The 19,098-nt window shown below is 37.4% G+C and overlaps 1 protein-coding gene across 3 annotated transcripts in view; it reads right to left on the bottom strand.

The window, feature by feature from the left end:
- Positions 1-19,098, bottom strand: part of CRB1 (crumbs cell polarity complex component 1) — a 165,152-nt gene that overhangs the window by 43,847 nt on the left and 102,207 nt on the right. For 2 of the 3 annotated variants that reach the window (XM_023224729.2, XM_023224728.3), the window contains exons 6-8: positions 12,378-13,334; positions 6,351-6,898; positions 4,742-4,907 (exon numbers count right to left, since the gene is read on the bottom strand). In XM_023224729.2, coding sequence (XP_023080497.2) covers positions 4,742-4,907; positions 6,351-6,898; positions 12,378-13,334 — 1,671 coding nt within the window. The remainder of the gene's footprint in view (positions 1-4,741; positions 4,908-6,350; positions 6,899-12,377; positions 13,335-19,098) is intronic. The other variant, XM_023224731.3, reaches the window with a different exon arrangement.

Below are 19,098 nucleotides of genomic sequence, written 5' to 3'. Positions count from 1 at the left end.
TTGCATTTGTTCCCACAAATAGAGCACTGATAATTCATTTTACACATAAATAAATTGAGCCAAAAGAAATCGTAAATCTAGCTTGGTGACACGGAAAATTAACCGTGGAGTCTGGCTTCTGATTAAGCTGAAGAGTAGGCAGTTAAAAGTCACATTTCAAATGACTGATTTATTTACCTGGTAAAACTCCAGTTATTTAACAAGCTGCAAATTCTGTATCTACACCCAAGTACTTTCATATACAACCATATCAATTGCTCTCCCACTATATGTGAGCACAGCACTTTGGGCAATCCTATTGCATTTCTCTATTACAAACTTTTTCCCCCATACTACAAGATGATTAGGGAGCAACTTGTTCTCTCTCTTAAAATACAGAATTCTATCTCAGCTTATGATCTCACGTAATATTTTCTTGAGAAAACAGAGCTGCCTCAGATATCCATCAAATCTGTAAACCCAGTATTATTTGGATCCACACTGTATTGTATCCTGCTGTGATAGATGTACTGTCTGTATTCCCACCAACGTTCACTCTACCAGTTACGCCCTGGGTCCTACTGATTTTCACCTTTTAAACACATTATTCCTCTATGCAATCTTTTTCTTTCCTTCATCATCATTTCCCCTTCCATTTTGCTGTTTCCCATCGATATACAAATATGTGCAATTGCTTTAATCTTAAAAAACAAAAATACATGCAAAACAGTACCCTGACATCCCCCAATCCTGCTGCTTTTTTGTCGATTTTCTTTACCAGCAAAACTTCTAATAGTTTTATATCCCCATTGTCTCACTTTATCATTCCTCATTTTCTCCTTTATATAGGCCACTCAAGCTTTTGTACCAGTCACTTCACTAAAACCATGTTCATGGTTACAATGAATGACCTCTACGTTACTCAATGCAGTGGCCAATTATCTATTCTTATCTATCACACTTTTCAGTAGCAAATGACCTGAAAACAGTATGATTACATTATCAGGTGCTACACCCAACCACCATCATCTTTCATTAAGACTAATTACTTCTTAGTGTCCCTGCTTCTGCTGCTCTGCAGATCAATATAACAACCACTCCTTAGTCAAGCTCCATTAGTTAGCATCACATCTAAAAAGAAATCCTAAATTCTAAACATAACTACAAGAGTGTACACGATCTGAGCCAGTTTTGGGTGTAATCTCAGCTATCTGGGAGGCTGAGGAGGGTAGATAGCTTGAAGTCAGCAGTTTGAGACCATCCTGGGCAACGTAAGAGTCTGTCTCTCTTTAAAAAAAAAAAAATTCATGACAAAATTTTGCCCTGTTAAAAAAAAGCATCTATATGATCTGACTTCTGATTAACTCTCCAATTCCAATTCCCACCACTCCCTTCTTCATTAACATGACCCAGCCACAGTTTTTCGCTATTCATTGAAGATACACCAAGCTTGTTCCCAAAGCAGGCCTTCTACGCTTGCTGTTACTTATACCTGGAATACTATTTCCCCAGATCTTCTTATACTTGGCTCTTCTTTGTGTTAATATCTCCTCAAATGTCACCTCCTCTGAGAAGCTTTCCCTGACTATCCGAGTTAAAAAAAACTGCCTCCCTGCATTCACTGTCTATGCTTAATTTTCTTCATGGCTCCCATTACCACTTAAAATTATGTTTATTTGTTTACTTGTTCCTTGACTGTCTTTCTGCACTGGGACATAAGCTTTATGAAACCAAGGATCTTCTCTGTCTAGGTTATCACTAAATCCCTATGCCTATGCCTGTGTGTCCCTGATGTATAGTAGGTGCTCAGTAAACATAATTGAATGAATACTCTATGAAAATAACTCCATCCTGCATCCTGAAAAGTGAGATAATGATTAGAAATCACAGAAGGAGAAAATTTCAGTGTATCATTCAAGTGTATTATTTGACTTAAGTAAGTCAATTCCCTGGATCTTATTGTTTTTTACTCTGTGTGTGTGTGTGTGTGTGTGTGTGTGTGTGTGTGTGTGTGTTTTCAACCAGGTTTGGAGTTGGGAATTTAGGGAAAAAAAGAGCAACAAGTGTTTCATTACATGTTTTTAAGTAAATGTTAAAATGAAAAAATTTCATTAATTCTCCAACTCTGAAATGAAGACTGTGGTCTATAATGCTATATAAATATATTTATTAACTCTGCTGAGCACATTGAAATCACGTCTTCTGATCTGGGTAAAAACCACGATATACATAACCACTTTTGTACTTCACCTTTTCTTTGGGGAACTTTGCCATAGTAAACACACCTGTAATTAAGGTGAGTTGTAAATGTTTAAATCTTGGTACGACACGGAGATAGAGATGATTAAAGTCCTAAAGGCAAACTCAGGGTAATGTATCAGCTGTACTCTCAAGAGTATCTTGTTCCATTAGACTTAATCTTTTCAATATATTTTCCTTGGAAAGAAAATATAATAGGGTCATAAGATCACATAAAATTAAAATTACACAGAGTAGTAAAAGTGAATTCTGGGTTAATAGCTGTCAATTAGAAAATTGATTTATAATTCCTATTGTACACCTCCTATTTATTTATGTTTTCTCTCTTCACGAAGTTAAGCTATACTTTTAAAATGCTACTGGGACTTTCTGGGTGTGTCAGAGCCGGACTTACTACTGTTTTGCTATCTGCAATGTTGTAGCAGTAAAGGTTCACTTCACTTCTTTCTGACACGTTTGTCCCGCTCCTAAACTGCTTGATGTGTAGATTGCAGAGCAGTGTGCATCAGGGCTATTGTTTTGGGGCTGCTACTGTTTTTAGAAATCCTATTCCTTTTTCCTGTGAAAATATTCAAAACGATTCGGACACCAGGTAGAACACAGCTGAGACTAACAACTTTAGTATTTCTATCAAAAGATCAACAGTAAAACTAATAATTAAGAAATTATTTTAGAATAATTGAAGAAGTAGAATAATGAAAAAGTATCATTTAAAATTTTGTGCCTCATTAAAAACCAATTTACATTCTTTATGCCAAGTCATGTTTTCTATACATGTGTAGTACATATTTCTTAAATATGAAACATAAAAGTATACATATTTTTCTAGAAAACTTCCCCAAGTGTACATACAGTGTAATGTATTTCATACAGGTCTTTTAAATAATATGATTTTGAAGTATAGAAACATAAAAGTAAATACATTTTTCTCTTTTTCTCAGTTACTTGGGGGCCCAGTCTAGATAGTATGTCTTTGCTACTGACCTTAAGCCAAACTATCCTCTAGTTCCATCCCATTATATTAGTGCAGTATTTTTATTTTTATTATTACTATTTTTTGAGACAGGGTCTTGTTTTATTGCCCAAGCTGGAGTGCAGTGGTGTGATCCTGGCTTACTGCAGACTCAAATTCTTGGGCTCAAGCAATCCTCCCACTTCTGCCTCCTAAAGTGCTGGGATTATAGGTGTGCATCCAGCATCCTGCATGTATTTTTTTTTTTATAGTAAGTATATAATGTACTTAATGTCCACAGTAGTTAAGAGAAAATATTACGTAAATTTGAAGAAAATAATATCAATTTATTTAACAAATATTTACTAGCAAGAAACCACATAGAAAATTTTCTTGCCTTGTGAAACTTATATTCTCATGATGAAAGAGATCATAGACAAATATATCAACGCACATGTAACAAAATATCAAGGAACAAGAAGAGATATTAATAAAAACAAAGCCAAGTTGGAGGATGTTTATATAGAAACCTGAATGAAGTGACAAAGGTGACCTGTGAATCTCTGGGTTAACAGAGTTCAGGAGGGAGGTGGTGGTGTGTGGGCCTGACTGTATGGTGTAAAAGGGAGAATGGAGTGATAAGGTTGGAAGCATATTGCAGACAACACGTTAGAGGGTTTTTCTTTTCCCTATTCTTCAAGGCAGAGAAATGGGATGGTAGCTGGTAGGAATAGGAGTGAGGGAGTGTCAAAGGAAATTTTTTGTAGTGACGGAAAAATTGATACTGGTGTGTGAGAGAAAATTTTAGGAGCACGATCTTTGAATATGGGGAAGAAATTAGAATTCAGTGCAAACATAGAGGGTTGGCTATAGACTGGACTGTGCATTATTTGAAGTAGGTGAGAAGACAGAATATAAATAACAATATAGTTAGTGGGTGGATATGTCAAAATTGTGAATACTGTATAGTATTCAAATTGCTAACATTTGGAAAAGTGTGTTTTGTAATGCAGAAGATGGACAGGAAAACCTTTCACAATGAGGGAAAGTCTCATAGCAAACATTGAGTGCCTAACATGTTTATTTACACATAAGGTCACAGAATCATCACAAAGAAACCAAAAAAGTAGAAATTGTTCTCTCTGTTTTACAGGTGAGGAAGCTTTAGATGATGGAGATCACATGAATTGCCTGAGGCCTCATAGTTAATAAATGACAATGTGTAACACGTACATATTTATTCTGTGTTCCCAGTAATGAGGGAAGGAAAGTCAAATATTACCTTGTTAATTCTTCTTTAGGAAATCAGCTTTAAATGATTAAGCATCTAGGTTTAGTGTTGCTGTGACCTCCATTTCCTATCCAGACACCCACCAAAGGCAGGATGAGGCAAGAGGCCAGTCAGGTTTATTAGCCTACTCACATAAGGGAAACAACCACAGATTAATTTAATAAGCTGGCTTTGTCTATACTCTTTTTCCGTGTTTGCTCTTGGAACAACTCAAATGTCCCAATGTAACTGGCGAGATGATAGGTTTGAACTCTACCTACATTCAAATCCTTGAAGCACTGGCTGGCACTGGGCTTCGTGAGGACACGGGCTGAATCCACACCACTGAACCTCCTCACAGGCTTTCCCACTCGTGTGGGCAGGACAGGAACAGGAGAAGTCATCCCACAGGGAATGGCAAACACCTCCATTGCGACAGGGGTTGGACTGAGCAGAAAAGAAATCAAAGGTGTAAAAAGCACTGGCAACTAAATAGAAAAATGTTGAAGGTGAGACCACGTATCTGTTATTTTTAAAATGCTAATTTCTCTGCATCTCTACATTTTAAACTTTTAATATCCATTGTTAACTAAATAGAATGAAAATGACTACTTCCATTACCAACTGCTTTCTGAAAGAGCAGAGTGGTGGCAGAGAGAAAAAAGATATAAAATTGATCTATAGCACAAGGAGGATTTTTCAAGTATAGCAGCGTCCTCTGTAATTTACAAATTACCAGACACTTTTCACATACACTAATTATCATTTGAGGAAGGGATTCTTACTCCTGGTTTTACAGATGATAAAAAGAAGGTGTTTCCAGTTGCCCAAGATCCTATACAGAAGCGAAACAGTGAAACTTGGTACCTAGGTCCTCTGGATCCCAACTCAGTGATTGCCCTTCCCACACTGATCTGCCTCTGAATCACAGACATAGTTTATTATTTGAGTTTTCACAAGCTTGCTCACAAAAAGTATTCAAAATGAAAGTATTTAAAAAGAAATTTATTAGAGCATGGACTGTGTTTGTCCCGGGTCTACTATTAACATATGATTTAGGCTAATTATATAACCTTTCTAAACTTCAGTTACTTTATCTGTAAATAACATAAATTGGGACAACAACAATGCCTGCTTTCCACTGTAGTCCTTCAATAGAACTAAATGGATTAAGCCATGTAAAATACTGCCTAGTTCATTGAAAATGTTCCATAACAATGTTACAAGAATTCATTTGTGTATATTTAGAACCAAGCTTAGTGTAGGGCCATAGTTGGAGCTCAACAAATGTTCAACACATAGAAATGCATTTCCTTTTTTCCCTTTGAAAGGTCATGCAGAGCTGACAAGTTCTTGTATTTAAGAAGCTCTTAGAAGAGTACATAGAATATTTAAAGTAAAGCATGGGCTTTGAGAAATTATATTTCAGAGGATTTCAACTACCAGAAGGAAATTACCTCTCAGATTTCTCTTGTTGTTGCTGACTTAATAAAAGTTCAAAACAATAGTAGCTGGGCATTTAAAATAGAGTTAACAATATCATCCAAAAAGAGTTAATTCAGTTAAACCTCTGGGGAGCCATTAGGAGTTTAGGAATTGAAATATTATTATACTTAAGTAATTTGATTTTGTGAGGGTGAGAGAAGCCTATAGCTGAAGTTATTTTGGTTAATTAAATGGATCATGATGCCAATAAGATCAAGGCCACATTTTTATGCCTCAATGTAAATTTCACAGTCTTGTTGGAAAAATATAGATGAAATATCATTCTATAATGCTGGGTCAGTAACATCATCTTTATATAGAAAGAATGGTTTTAATAAGTTATCTTTTTAATAAAATAAAAGTTTAACATATATTATATACCTAGTTTGTATGGGTAATCATTACCTTGCAGCTGTTGTCTCCAGGACAGCCTTGGGTTACATTGACAAGAACTGGATTGAGAGATGCATCGTTTGTTGAATTTGGAAAGAATTCCAGATTTTGGTTGTTTAGTCTTACATCTTGGATACAGCCTTTGAAGAATCCACCATTAAGTTCAGTCTCCTGCTTGTCAGGTAGGCCACCAATGTAGATCACATCTCCCTTTTGGATTTTCCATGTAGAAGTAGAAATAAATCCTAGGTTTTGTGAAGATTGATACAGTTCAATTTTATTTGGCTTGATTTTCAAAGATATCAAGTGGACATTTCCATCATTAAGAACAAATTTTACTACTAATTTGGGAGAGTTTGGAGTCAGCATTGCTAGTCTGCCGTGCTCTAGCCAGACACGGATATATTGATAAGTGCTGTTTTCCAAAGCTAGAAGTAAGCCCGATGGTTGAAGTGTTCGGACAAACATGGAGAGGCTGACAGTGTCTCCATAGCTCTCATCAAGAGTAAAGACAACATATCCAGTGGAGTCATCCTGGCCAAATCTGCCTGCCACAAACTCTTCAAAATAGAGGAGGAGAAAAAAAGAAAAAGAAACATCTTAAGGCTCAAAAGACAGAAGGGATGGAAGATGAGAATTATACATTTCACAAACACATATGCAAACACACATACACACTCATACATAACTTTTAAAGTTCAGGACAGGTTTACTCAATAGAATAATGATTTGGCCTCTTTCTGGACTTCTGAGTATATTTTATCCCTAAAATAACTATAGTTTGGTTTGTAGTTTTACACTTGAGGCCCATTGATCACAAAACAAACCAAAAAGATCTCTGCACTGATAAACTAAAGAATCTTCCCTTCGTTGTCCTAAAATATGGGCCTTCATGGTGGTATATCAGATACTACTGTACTCTAACTTGGTGGAAGAAATTTTCAGACAAGAGGAATTCATGCAACCTCTGCAAGCAGACTGTGCAGGCAGTCATAATCTTTGCTACTTAGAGGCATGCTGAAGCAAACATGTCATTAAACCTAACTATTCTTTGTAAAGAAATTTATTAGAGCCTGGACTGTATTTGTCCCAGGTCTGCTATTAACATGTGATTTAGGCTAGTTACATAACCTTTCTAAACTTCGGGTTTTTAATCTGTAAATAACATAAATTGGGACAACAGAAATCAAGAATTAGATGATTAAATCTTCTCTTGGGATGACATCTCACATAAGAGGCAGGGCAGTTGAGCAAAGAAAAAGAAGGACCCTTTCTTCTGTGGTCCTGGTTGGGAGTAGGAGAGGCACAGGAAACAGAGAAGCAGGGGCAAAGCTGAGTATGAAACCCACCCAGCATTTCCTGCGGTCAGAGGAGTTACTGATGCTCATATGTGGCAATGGTATTGATGTGCATGGCCTCAAGAAAACTCTTGAGATACATAAAAATAAAAACTGACCTTGTAAAATATGGGTGATATGGTAGGAAGAAAACTTCCCATCCTCACAAAGCTTACATTCTAGTTGGAGGAAAGACACCAGATACAGATAAGGAAGCAAACTGTATAATATATCAGACGGTGAGAAATCCTTTAGTACAAAATGTCAGGTAGAGAAAGGGAATAGGGAGATTTGGAGGGATGGAACTGTAATTTTAAATAGAACAATCAGAAGGAACTCTCTGAGAAAGTGATATTTGAGCAAAAGCCCAATGTTACACTACATTATTGTAGTAACTCAAGAGAGAAATGATGATGGCTTGGATCAGTGGTAATGTGAAAGTGGTGAAAAGTGGTCAGATTTTCAAAATATTTTGAAGGTAGACACAACAGAATTTTCTGGAGCCATCTCTAAGGTTTTTGGCCTAAGCAAGGAAGCATGGAGTTTCCATTTGCAGAGATGGGGAAGAAAATTGGAGGAACAGATTTTTTGGGTGAGGTGGGAGTCCATATTAAATTTGAGATGCCGTTTTGGATTTCCAAGCAGAAGTGACTAATGGGCAGTTGATACAGAGGTTCAGGCAGGATGGTCTGATAATGTGGGATTTGTTAGTATATATCACCTCCCATTGGCCCCAATTGGGAATGACTTTTCAACATGAGATTTGGAGGGGTCAAACATCCAAACCATATTAGATATTTAGAGCCACAAGACTGGATGAGATCACCAAGAGAGTGGGTATATAGAGAGAAAACAAGAGGTCCAAGAAGTAAGCCCTTGGGCATTAGAAAAGTGGAGGTAAAGGAAATGATGCAGGAGTAGCCAGTAAGATAAGAGGAGAACAAGGCAGAGTGGTGGCCCATAAGCCTAGTGAGAAAATAGGTTTTCAGGAGGAGGGAGTGTTTAATTGTGTTAACTGGTATTGAGAAATTAAGTAAGATGGGAACTGAAAATTGACTATTGATTTTGCAATCTAGAAAGCATTGATAACATGACAAGAGTACTGTATTCAAGATATTGCTGTCCTCAAGATTTTATATCCCAATACTAACCAGACAAAAAGAGCATATTTCAGCATGTCTAAATGTCATCATATGGCTCAGTTGAAGTTTGGGCAAAGGTAAGACACATTTTAGTTTAGCTGAACTATAGTAAAACTTGCTTAGACAATCACCTGTGTTTGAAGATCTTCTGCATAAAAGGCTATATTTTCAGAACTCTGACTTGATTTCCTACAGGAACATTGCATTTTGAATCTGCATTTGGAGACCACCTGCTCCAGGCAACTACCGGTAGCTTTCAAAAGTGTACTGTTAGATAAAATAACCCCTTTGAAGAGGTTAACATCTCTGAATACACTGCAGCACTTTCATATGAGATAAAATGCTTAATAAGAAAATTTGGCCCTTGAAGCCCCTGAGGTTTGAAGATATGCCCAGAATCACTCAACCTCAGGGGTAGCGGGGTGCCTGCTGGTCATCCCAGGATGCCTTCAGCATCACTTTGTGGATCCGGATTAAAAGCCAAAATGCAGACTATTTTTTTTTTTTCTCAGAAGCCTGACTCTTCAGCAATCCTATTCCTCAGAAATCACAAGCAACTAGTCAGCATGTGCGATTTGCTACATGAATTTAGAAACACCTGAAGACACGTATGACCTGGCTGTAGATTCGGAAGGGTGATTCTCATACAAGTGGTTGACATGTTATGAACAGGGACAACATATACAGATGAAAAACACTTTTGACAAGCTTTAATGATTGGTGGAATACAACAAGATGAAATTTAACAAGAATAAATAAGAGCCACTTCGATCTATATGTGCTTTATAAGTTTAGAGTAGGAGAAACAGGACTACGTGGCATCGTGAGTGACAATGGTACAAAGTGATGCAATCATGAAGTGTGGCTGCCAAAAAGTCAATGTTGTATTAAGCTGAAAAACATAAGCACATTTTCTAGAATAAGGGAGGTTGTGGCCCTGTGTCACTGTATCATCAAGGACATACAGACATCACATCTTAGAAGGAATACAAAGAAGCAAATATATTCCAAAACCTGCAAGCAGCTGATGAAGAGTGGAAAACTATGTCATATGGCAAACATTAAAAGAAACAGGAAGTTTAGCCCGAATAGAAGTGATGGCTTAGATGGCCCAAGATACTTTTCTTCAGATATTAAGTATTCTCAAGTAGCAGGCAAGTTGAGATTTTCATTTGCATGTCTTCCAGCATTGCAACATGGTCAATGAAGGAAAGCTACAGGCAAATCATATTTTATTTCAATATAAGGAAATAACTTTTGGGCAATTTTTGGCAAGGTGGAGTGAGTGATCTCTCTATTCCTGACGGTGTTTAAGCAGAGATTTAAGCCACTACATTTGGCAGGTACAATTGTGTTAAAAATTCCATCATAGAATGAAGCCTCTTCTATATCTAGGAAACTATAATTCTAAGAGAATAAAATTCTCAAAATCTAGGTATATGGCTGAAGAGAAGAGACATGTAAATTGCTTTTGTAAGTCAAATATCCTCCAGAGAGCAAGAGGTAGGTGATGTCATTTATTCTGAGTAGTAATATCCTGAACGCTCCATGTTCTTACAAACAGTCAACACAAGATATGCTGAGAGAACTTTATGGACACTTGCATAAACTAAGCTTAGTTAAATCCTTTTCAGCACTCTTTCTGTGGATACATTAGATTATTTTAAAAAGATCAACCTTGAGATATTGGAAATCACTATGTCTTTTGTGTTTAGTCAGCCACCAAATCCTCTATCCAGTCTCCTTGTTCATTACAGCGTATACCATGGTTGGAAAACATTGAGGCAAATATGAGTGCAAGTCATGAATGGGCTGAAGTTTGCCTTTGTGCTTTTTAGTATGTCTCCTTCCTCTTGAATACACATGTACAGTAGCAGAAAGACTCCATGTTCTCATTACTGCTTAAAAGCATTGTTTGTAGTGGGAGTAAACTCTCCAGGAAACATTCCTTCTAGATAACAGAAAATACAGAATATTTTAATTTTCTAATGAAGAGGTGATATGAAAAATATAATTTTCCTCAAATTTATACCAAGAATTTTCAGAAAGAAAAGATTTTACAGAACTCTCTCTCTCTGTAAAGTGATCTTTTGAAGTCAAACATTTTCATGAGGGTTAAACAGTTTCAAATAATGTTGGAGTATAAGGAAACTGGGAGAAGCGGGGGAAGGGTAACCAATTCAGGAACTTGGTTTGAAAAGTTCATGGTTTTCCAAGTTGGATAAAATAAAGGAAACCAGAACCCACTGGACTGGCATCTCTTGAATCTATTTACTAGGACAGTTAACATCACCATGGTCAGTATTAACCTTATGGGTCACTGCATCTGGAAGCCAGTCAAAATGAGTCAGCATCTGTTTGTTATTTTGTATATGTAGTAAAAATATTGCCTTAGGTCAATTAAATTTTTCTTCAAAAAGTGAACATTGCCTCAGCATAATTTCCCTTTTTCTCCTTAAAAAAATCACAAAACAACTTGCCATTCTACTTAAAATATTACGTATAGCTCGTAGATGCCATACTTCATTGTCAAACAGGTCCATGATTTGTAATGAATATTGTGGTCAGGGGGAAACCCTTGAGTAGTTTCTAATAATTCTTAGACATTTGAACATGGAATAGAGTATAGGCTAAGACTGGTTTTAATTTTACTTCATATAAAGCAGAGAAGACTACTTACCAGATGTTGTCCTACTTCAAGTTACTCTAAAATCTTGGGGTAAATTACAGCTGAACTTCAAAGCAGTCTGTTACAATTACATCTCAGACTTTTTCAATGTATGATAATAATAATAAAAAGAAACAGGTATGTATTGATCACTATCAACAGCAATCTCTAGAACAATGTTGGAAGTTAAAGATTTTGAAATACTTTTCAAACTGTGGTTTACTAGAGAAATTAGATCAATTAGTTTATGGCATCTACCAAGTTCTACTATTGTTACTTTCCACATTTTCTTTTTTTTTTTTTTCTTAAGACACCTAGTATATTATCTGTCTTCTCCAGGGCAGCCTTGGAAAAGATACCTTTGAATAAAATTGGTGTTTTATAAAAAACGCTATGCTTAATTATGATTTTGGAGCATGTGTGAATTGCATAGCAAGGAGAGCAAGGAAATGAATATTTACCGAGAATTTGCTATGCACAAGATATCATGCTAGTATGTGGCACTGACAAATTTTATGTCTAAGGGTCCTTTTTTCAAAAGAATTATTTCTCTTTCAAATAAGATTTACATACATTTCTGATATGCAACCAATGGTAAAATTGCAAGAGCATTTTGCAAACACAAAGATGAAAACCTCTTTGGAAAGGAGCTGTCTGCTTATCTTTTTTACTTCTCTGTATGAGTGAAACTTATGTCCTATGAATCCACTCAAAATTAATTAATGCAAATCACTGCCCTCTTCTTTTCTTTCTCATCAGTGGGCAACCAGCAGCAAAAGTCCTGTGGGGTCATTATGTTTCATAGCAGGCAGAAGCAGTGTGGCTGTTTGTGCTGTTTCTGCTCTGCTCTGAGGCATGGCACTCCCAGCCATAGCAGTCAGCTTTCTCTCACCTCTCAGACAGTTGGGGCCTTTATAGGGCCTGTGGCAGTCACACTGGTAACTCAGCCACAAGTTGATGCAGCGTCCTCTGCTTTGACAAGGTTGGCTTTCACACCAATCCTTTCTCACACAGCCTGCCTTGACATTTAATGATGAGCCAGACGAGATGTTCTCCAGGGTAATGTGATTCCAATCAATTTTAATGTCTTGGAGACAGCCTACAAACGAAGGTGTGGATGGTATATTATAGAAGTTAAGTAGACTAACACCATCGCTGGTTGTCCCCACTGGTAAACCACCCAAAAAGGAGTTCTGAAAAGCACATATTGATTGATAACTTTCAAGTGGAGAAGGAGCTTTCGAGATGCATTTCTCCTTACAGGAGTCGTCCATCAAGGTAAGGGTCACAGCCTCTGCAAATATTACCTCCACGAAATGCCACTCTCCGTCGCTGGTGTTGTGGGAAATGTACAGAAGCACCTTTGGCTGATTGTTGACCTGAATTGATAAGTGAATGTAGCCACTTAGCAGCTCCAGCTTCACAAACACATCCCTGTTGCCTCGGAAAAGTAGAAGAGCCATTGGTTGAACAGTCTGAAACCTGAGGGCTATGTTACAAACTGAGCCCTTGGTTGTCATTGAGCCAGTTTTGACCCACAGGAAACCATCGCCCTCAAATGAAAGCGTGGTTGCGATTTCACACAGGGACCCGGTGTAGCCAGATGGACACAGGCAGCTGAATCCATGCTGGCCATCTTGGAAGTGAGGGATGCATATTCCATTATTTAGGCATTGCTGATGGGTACAGCCCAGGAGAATATCAGAACAGTCCCTTCCTCCATAAAAAGTTCTAGAAAGGTTATCAAATGGGCAATGGCAAGTATAATTCCCAGGCAAGTTCTCACAAGTACCACCATTTTGGCAAGGGTTTGAAGAACATTCATTGACGTCTTCTTCACAGTGGATTCCTGTTAAATAATAAAAAAGGGTTAAAATTAGATGTATTCATATCAAAAATAGAAGTTTCACATAATTTGCATGTATAATCTTGCAGAAGTGCATGGATAGCTCAGATTTAGAACTGCAATGGAGTAAAATGTAAACAGTTATTAAGGGAAAGTAAAATCAAGTCTATGTTCCACATGTGTCGTGAAGAAAAAAGATGCAGTCATGGCAGGCTTTGTATTCTTCCTCTAGGAATAGATAATTTGCCAAACACTGTGATTGATTCCAACTATCATTGTCAGATATACATGCAGCACCGAATATCATACAAACAAAAAAGAGAAAAAAGATCGCTCTTGGCACTGATGTAAGATACAATTTATTTATTTCGGGACTTTTTTCTCAGACATTGTATATTCTGTCCTTGACTGTAGATTTCACTCTATTCTACTTGGAAACAGTGATTTTGCCTTATATCTTGTTTATATTTCCCCATAATTCCTAAAAGTTTGCCAGAAATATAAATAGTCCAAACAACTCTCACCATGAAGGGCTTCTAAGGTGAATGGAAGTCCCCATTTCCTCTTTCCCTACAATGCTAGTGTAAATCATGATGTCTACACCATAACAAGCTCCTTTCCTGTTTATTATTTTAAATTCACTTTCTATTTTTATTTTCTGATTCCAAGTCAAAAAAGATATCTAATTAGGAAATTATTAGAATTCATTTTAAAAAAAGTAACATGAAGTATAACACCTTTTAAAGGGGATGGCTGTTGCTTTTCGAGGGAGATTCAGATGAACAAAGAGTACCAATAAAAATTGACATATGCATAGGACTTTATGGTTTCCCCAACATCTTCATTCAAATTATTATATTTGGCTCACTACAATTTTCTGAGGTTTTCAAAGCAGATATTTTTAGTTCTCTTTCACAGAATAAATTGAGGTGTAGAAAGAGCGCAGTCTAAATTCCAAAGCACTTTTACCATCAGACCCTAAATTAACTAGTTTTGTTTTTGAGATGGAGTCTCACTCTGTCGCCCAGGCTGGAGTGTAGTAGTGCAATCTTGGCTCACTGCAAGCTCTGCCTCCCAGGTTCACGCCATTCTCCTGCCTCAGCCTCCTGAATAGCTGGGACTACAGGTGCCTGCCACCACTCCTGGCTAATTTTTTTTTTTTTTTTTTGTAGAGACGGGGTTTCACCACGTTAGCCAGGATGGTCTCGATCTCCTGACCTTGTGATCCACTCGCCTCGGCCTCCCAAAGTGCTGGGATTATAGGCGCGAGCCACCACACCTGGCCTAAATTAGGTAAGTTTTAAAAATCCAACCTGGCCATGCTTGGTAGCTCACACCTGTAATCCCAGGAGGCCTAGTCGGGCGGCCTGCTTGAGGCCAGGAGTTTCAGATCAGCCTGGCCAACACGGTGAAATCCTATCTTTACTAAAAATACAAAAATTTGCCAAGCATGGTGGCGCATGCCTGTAATCCCAGCTACTCTGAAGGCTGAGGCAGGACAATCTCTTGAACTCAGGAGGTGAAGATTGCAGTGAGCCAAGATCACGCCACTGGTCTCCAGCCTGGGTGACAAAGCAAGACTCTTGTCTCAAAAAAAAAAAAAAAAAAAAAAAGAAAAATCCAATCGTACACACTGTTTTTTAATTAATAATTTAGTGTATTCTCATTGTTTGTTATTAATATGCATGTCTTATTTTCCCATTTAACTCTATGCCCAAATGTGTGTTTTTAAAAATTTAATCCAAAGATTCCTATATTGATAATGTTGGATCAGAACCCCAGCTATACTGCTTGATCATGAGCAGGTTACACACACTTTCTGCATTTCAGTTTCCTCATCTATGAATGGGATTAATAATAGCATTTACATCATAAGGCTCTTTTAAAGATTAAACAAGTTAAGACGTAAATATTCATAACATTGTTTGGTATATAACAAGTTCTCAATAAGTGTTGGCCGTTACTAAAAAGTAGTAAGAAAGAATTATCCTCTAATGACAAAATTCAAATAGTACCGTAGTCATTGAGACAGACTATTTAGAAAGTGTGGGCATGTGTAATGCCCTGTAAATTGCATAATTTTACATGAGAGATTTACTTGGACAGCATATTAGTCTAGAATCTCATCAAATTGTGCTTTCCTTGAAGGACGGAAAATGTCTGTTTTATTCACGAATGTATGTCTAAAACATAGCATAGTACCTGGCTTGTATTAGCTATTTAGTAATTAATTTTGGAATGAATGAATTCATTATGACCTTCCTAAAGTGATTAAATATTTTTATAATGCATTCAATCATTAAAACCAAAGTGCTTTCTTTGTGTAAACTTTTAGATAAATGTATGCAATGTTAATCTTTGATGATCTACTGCCATTTATGATCTACATATCTAGGCACTTGATTGGACTCTATTGTACTTATATTTTACTGTAGTAGGATTACTTTCATACAAGCTTTGTCAATTCAAAAATATTTCAAGCTCTGTGAAAACTGTGGACATGTTATAATCTTACTTAGAGCCACCCACAGCACCTGTACAATGCTAAGGGTAAGAATTATTAAATGTCTGATGAATAGAAAGAATAGAACTGAATGGAGCTAATCTATTTGTTATATAGTCATCCTGGGAAGCACAGAAAACTGACATAGGAATTACAGGTAAACTACAGTATATTCTAAAGGGGTGTTCCAATATAAGTTTAATATAACTGAATATGAAAAGCTGAAACTTTTGTACTAGAAGATATTTTACTTAAACTTGATTTTCAAAGGATTTTAAGAACAAAAAAAGTAATAACAAGTATTTGAGGGTAAAACTATTGAATCACTTATATGGCATAACAAAAGCAAAACATGATTTTTTCTCCCACCCTATCTTGAAACATATTTAACTGGGGAAGGGTTTCATTGCCTCTAGATAAAAGTCTTCAGCAGACTCCAGGACTTTTCGGCTTACTATTTGATAGTAGTGTCATGATCTCTTAAAAAAAAAAAAAAACACCCACAGCAATTAGAATGGCCAGTCACATATAATGATCAAAAGTCTCAATGCAATTTAGAATAAAATCGTCTTTGCCTGCTAGGCTAACTTCAGGCTGTCTTGAAGGAGTATTCGGAAGCCTTCTTCCCTCTTTCTATTCTTCCATTGTCTCCACCCTCAGATGTATGTGTTCTGTCCCCTAGAAGACTGAAGTTGGTGACAAAAAATGGGGGAAGGGGTACAGAAATTATTCACCTGACTAATACAATATGGTTCCATGGTTTCTGAGACCGGGAGGTGTTTAAAGTTGGTATTTGTTATAAGGGGCACTTATGAGTTCCTTGGAGCCCACTGTATTCCTCCAGCTGAGACTCACTCTAGAGTACTGTGAAGGCAGGCAGACATTGCCTCTCCTTTTACTGACGGCTCATATTTGCTCCTCCCCCAACCCCTTTGCTATTGGTTTACTGACGTTTGCTCCTGCTTCCTTCTTTATCAACTCTTTTAGTAGGATTCTTTCACCTTCCAACAGAGACCTATTGAGAAGAACTCTTTTTACACAAACTACCTACTAATGCTCCTACCACGGGTTCCCCATCTGAACCACAGGATTCACATCCACTTAACCTGCAGTAGGAGGGGAGTGCATTTACTTTCCCACACAGCACAGCAACAATTCTTTCTCTCTCTTTCCTGACGCCTTGGGTTAAGAGTCATCACACTTTTTCATCTTTAGATTCCTTAGGCAGGTGAAGAATCTAGTCTAAGTTGCCCGTTCCTTCCCTTCCACCAACTTTAGATGACACTGGAACACTCCTGGAAGCTATGGTCACTCTGGTTTAGAAAGTAGCATCTAGCCCTCAATTTGAGGGGTAAGATTCAACTCACAATATAGCAGTAAGCCTCTCCAATGAAATCTCCTTGTAGATCCACTCCTTCAAATTGCCTCTGAAGAATTTTCACATACCCCTGACATCAGTATAAACCTTTTGGCCAGGCGAAGTGGCTCACGCCTGTAATCCCAGAACTTTGGAGGCCGAGGCGGGTGGATCACGATGTCAGGAGTTTGAGACCAACCTGACCAATATGGTAAAACCCCATCTCTACTAAAAATACAAAACTTAGCCAGGTATGATGGCGTGGGCCTGTAATCCCAGCTACTCAGGAGGCTGAGGCAGGAGAATTGCTTGAATCTGGGAGGTGGAGGTTGCAGTGAGCCGAGATTCTGCCACTGTACTCCAGGCAAAAACCTGAAGTCTGTTATCTGTATTTGCTTTAACATCCTGTGTTTTCATTTATTTCATAATTCACTTTGGTATCTGACAGCAACCATATCTTGATCCCTTAGTTGAAATTTCAATTGACCATTTTCTCAATTTATAGAATAGCTACTCTATGATATATTCTCTGATGTACTCTATGATGTAAGCCTGAATGTACTTACAATATAATGAAAGGACAAAATACATATTTATGGAAATGTATTGTACATAGTAGGTTCCCAGCCGATATCGATAATATAAGAGAATCAAACTCAGGCAACATTAGAGCGTATTTAGGAAAGTTTCAGGGAAAAGACTTTGAATGATAGATAATGAAACATCTTTAGATATGAAATCTTCATATTAAGTCAAATCAATAAATATTCATTATATATCTATCATGTATAAAATATTGTGGATAACATGAAGTTAGAACTAGTCCCTGTCCTCAATGAATTTAATAAAGGAAAAGTAAGACAAATTTGTGAAAAAATAAATGATAGCACATGTCAAGACAATACTAAAGAGATTTCACTAGACAGTACACAATAGATTCTAAGTGAATTGTATGGGCAGTAGCTGCTGCAGAGCCTCCAGAGAAAGGTATCTCTTCAGACCTGGCTGGGAAGGTCTTACAGAGATAGAATTTAACATAGGTTTTCAAATATAGATCGAGTTGACAAAGAGGGCCTTGTGGCCAGGCGCGGTGGCTCACACCTGTAATCCCAGCACTTCGGGGGGCCGAGGTGGGCGGATCACAAGGTCAGGAGATGGAGGCCATCCTGGCTAACACGGTGAAACCCCGTCTCTACTAAAAATACAAAAAATTAGCTGGGCGAGGTGGCGGGCGCCTGTAGTCCCAGCTACTCGGCAGGCTGAGGCAGGAGAATGGCGTGAACCCGGGAGGCAGAGCTTTCATTGAGCCCTGGGCGGCAGAGCGAGACTGTCTCAAAAGAAGAAGAAAAAAAAGAGGTCCTCGTATGTGTAAATAAGTGAATAAACAAAACACTCATCGATGGGAAAGCTTAACATTTAGAGGTGACAATGGGTTTGGCAATCTGTTTGGCACACAAAGGTTAAATGTAGTCAGAGTGGAGAAAGTCTGGGAACTTACGAGGTTTTTAACTGTATTTTTTTATTTTCTGGCAGCGGGGAGTCATACGTAATTGATGGACAGAAAACCAACATGGTTTCTCATAAAGATCACCTTCACAGGAATATGTAACACAGAGTGAAGTAGGAAGAAACTGAAGACAGGAAGACCAACTAGGCAGCTATTAAAACTATTTACCCATTAGCTTATTAGGGCTTGAAATAGGATGTTTATTTCTTTACAATTTACAGTACATTTTCATTTATCCTTTGTGGGCAAATAAGTGCAGATGGTCGTGCTTTCTATACCATTGCCTACTGTATTTTTTCTTATGATTGCTAAAATTTATGCATTTGATCTTTCATAAAATGTCAATAATTACATTATGTGTTTCTTTTAAATATAAACAGAAAAGCAAGTTTTAAATTTT

Source organism: Piliocolobus tephrosceles, chromosome 1, assembly GCF_002776525.5.
Source record: "Piliocolobus tephrosceles isolate RC106 chromosome 1, ASM277652v3, whole genome shotgun sequence".
Taxonomy (NCBI): Eukaryota; Metazoa; Chordata; class Mammalia; order Primates; family Cercopithecidae; genus Piliocolobus; species Piliocolobus tephrosceles.
The sequence above is the reverse complement of the archived record's forward strand: the minus strand, read 5'-3'. Positions and strand labels throughout refer to the sequence as shown.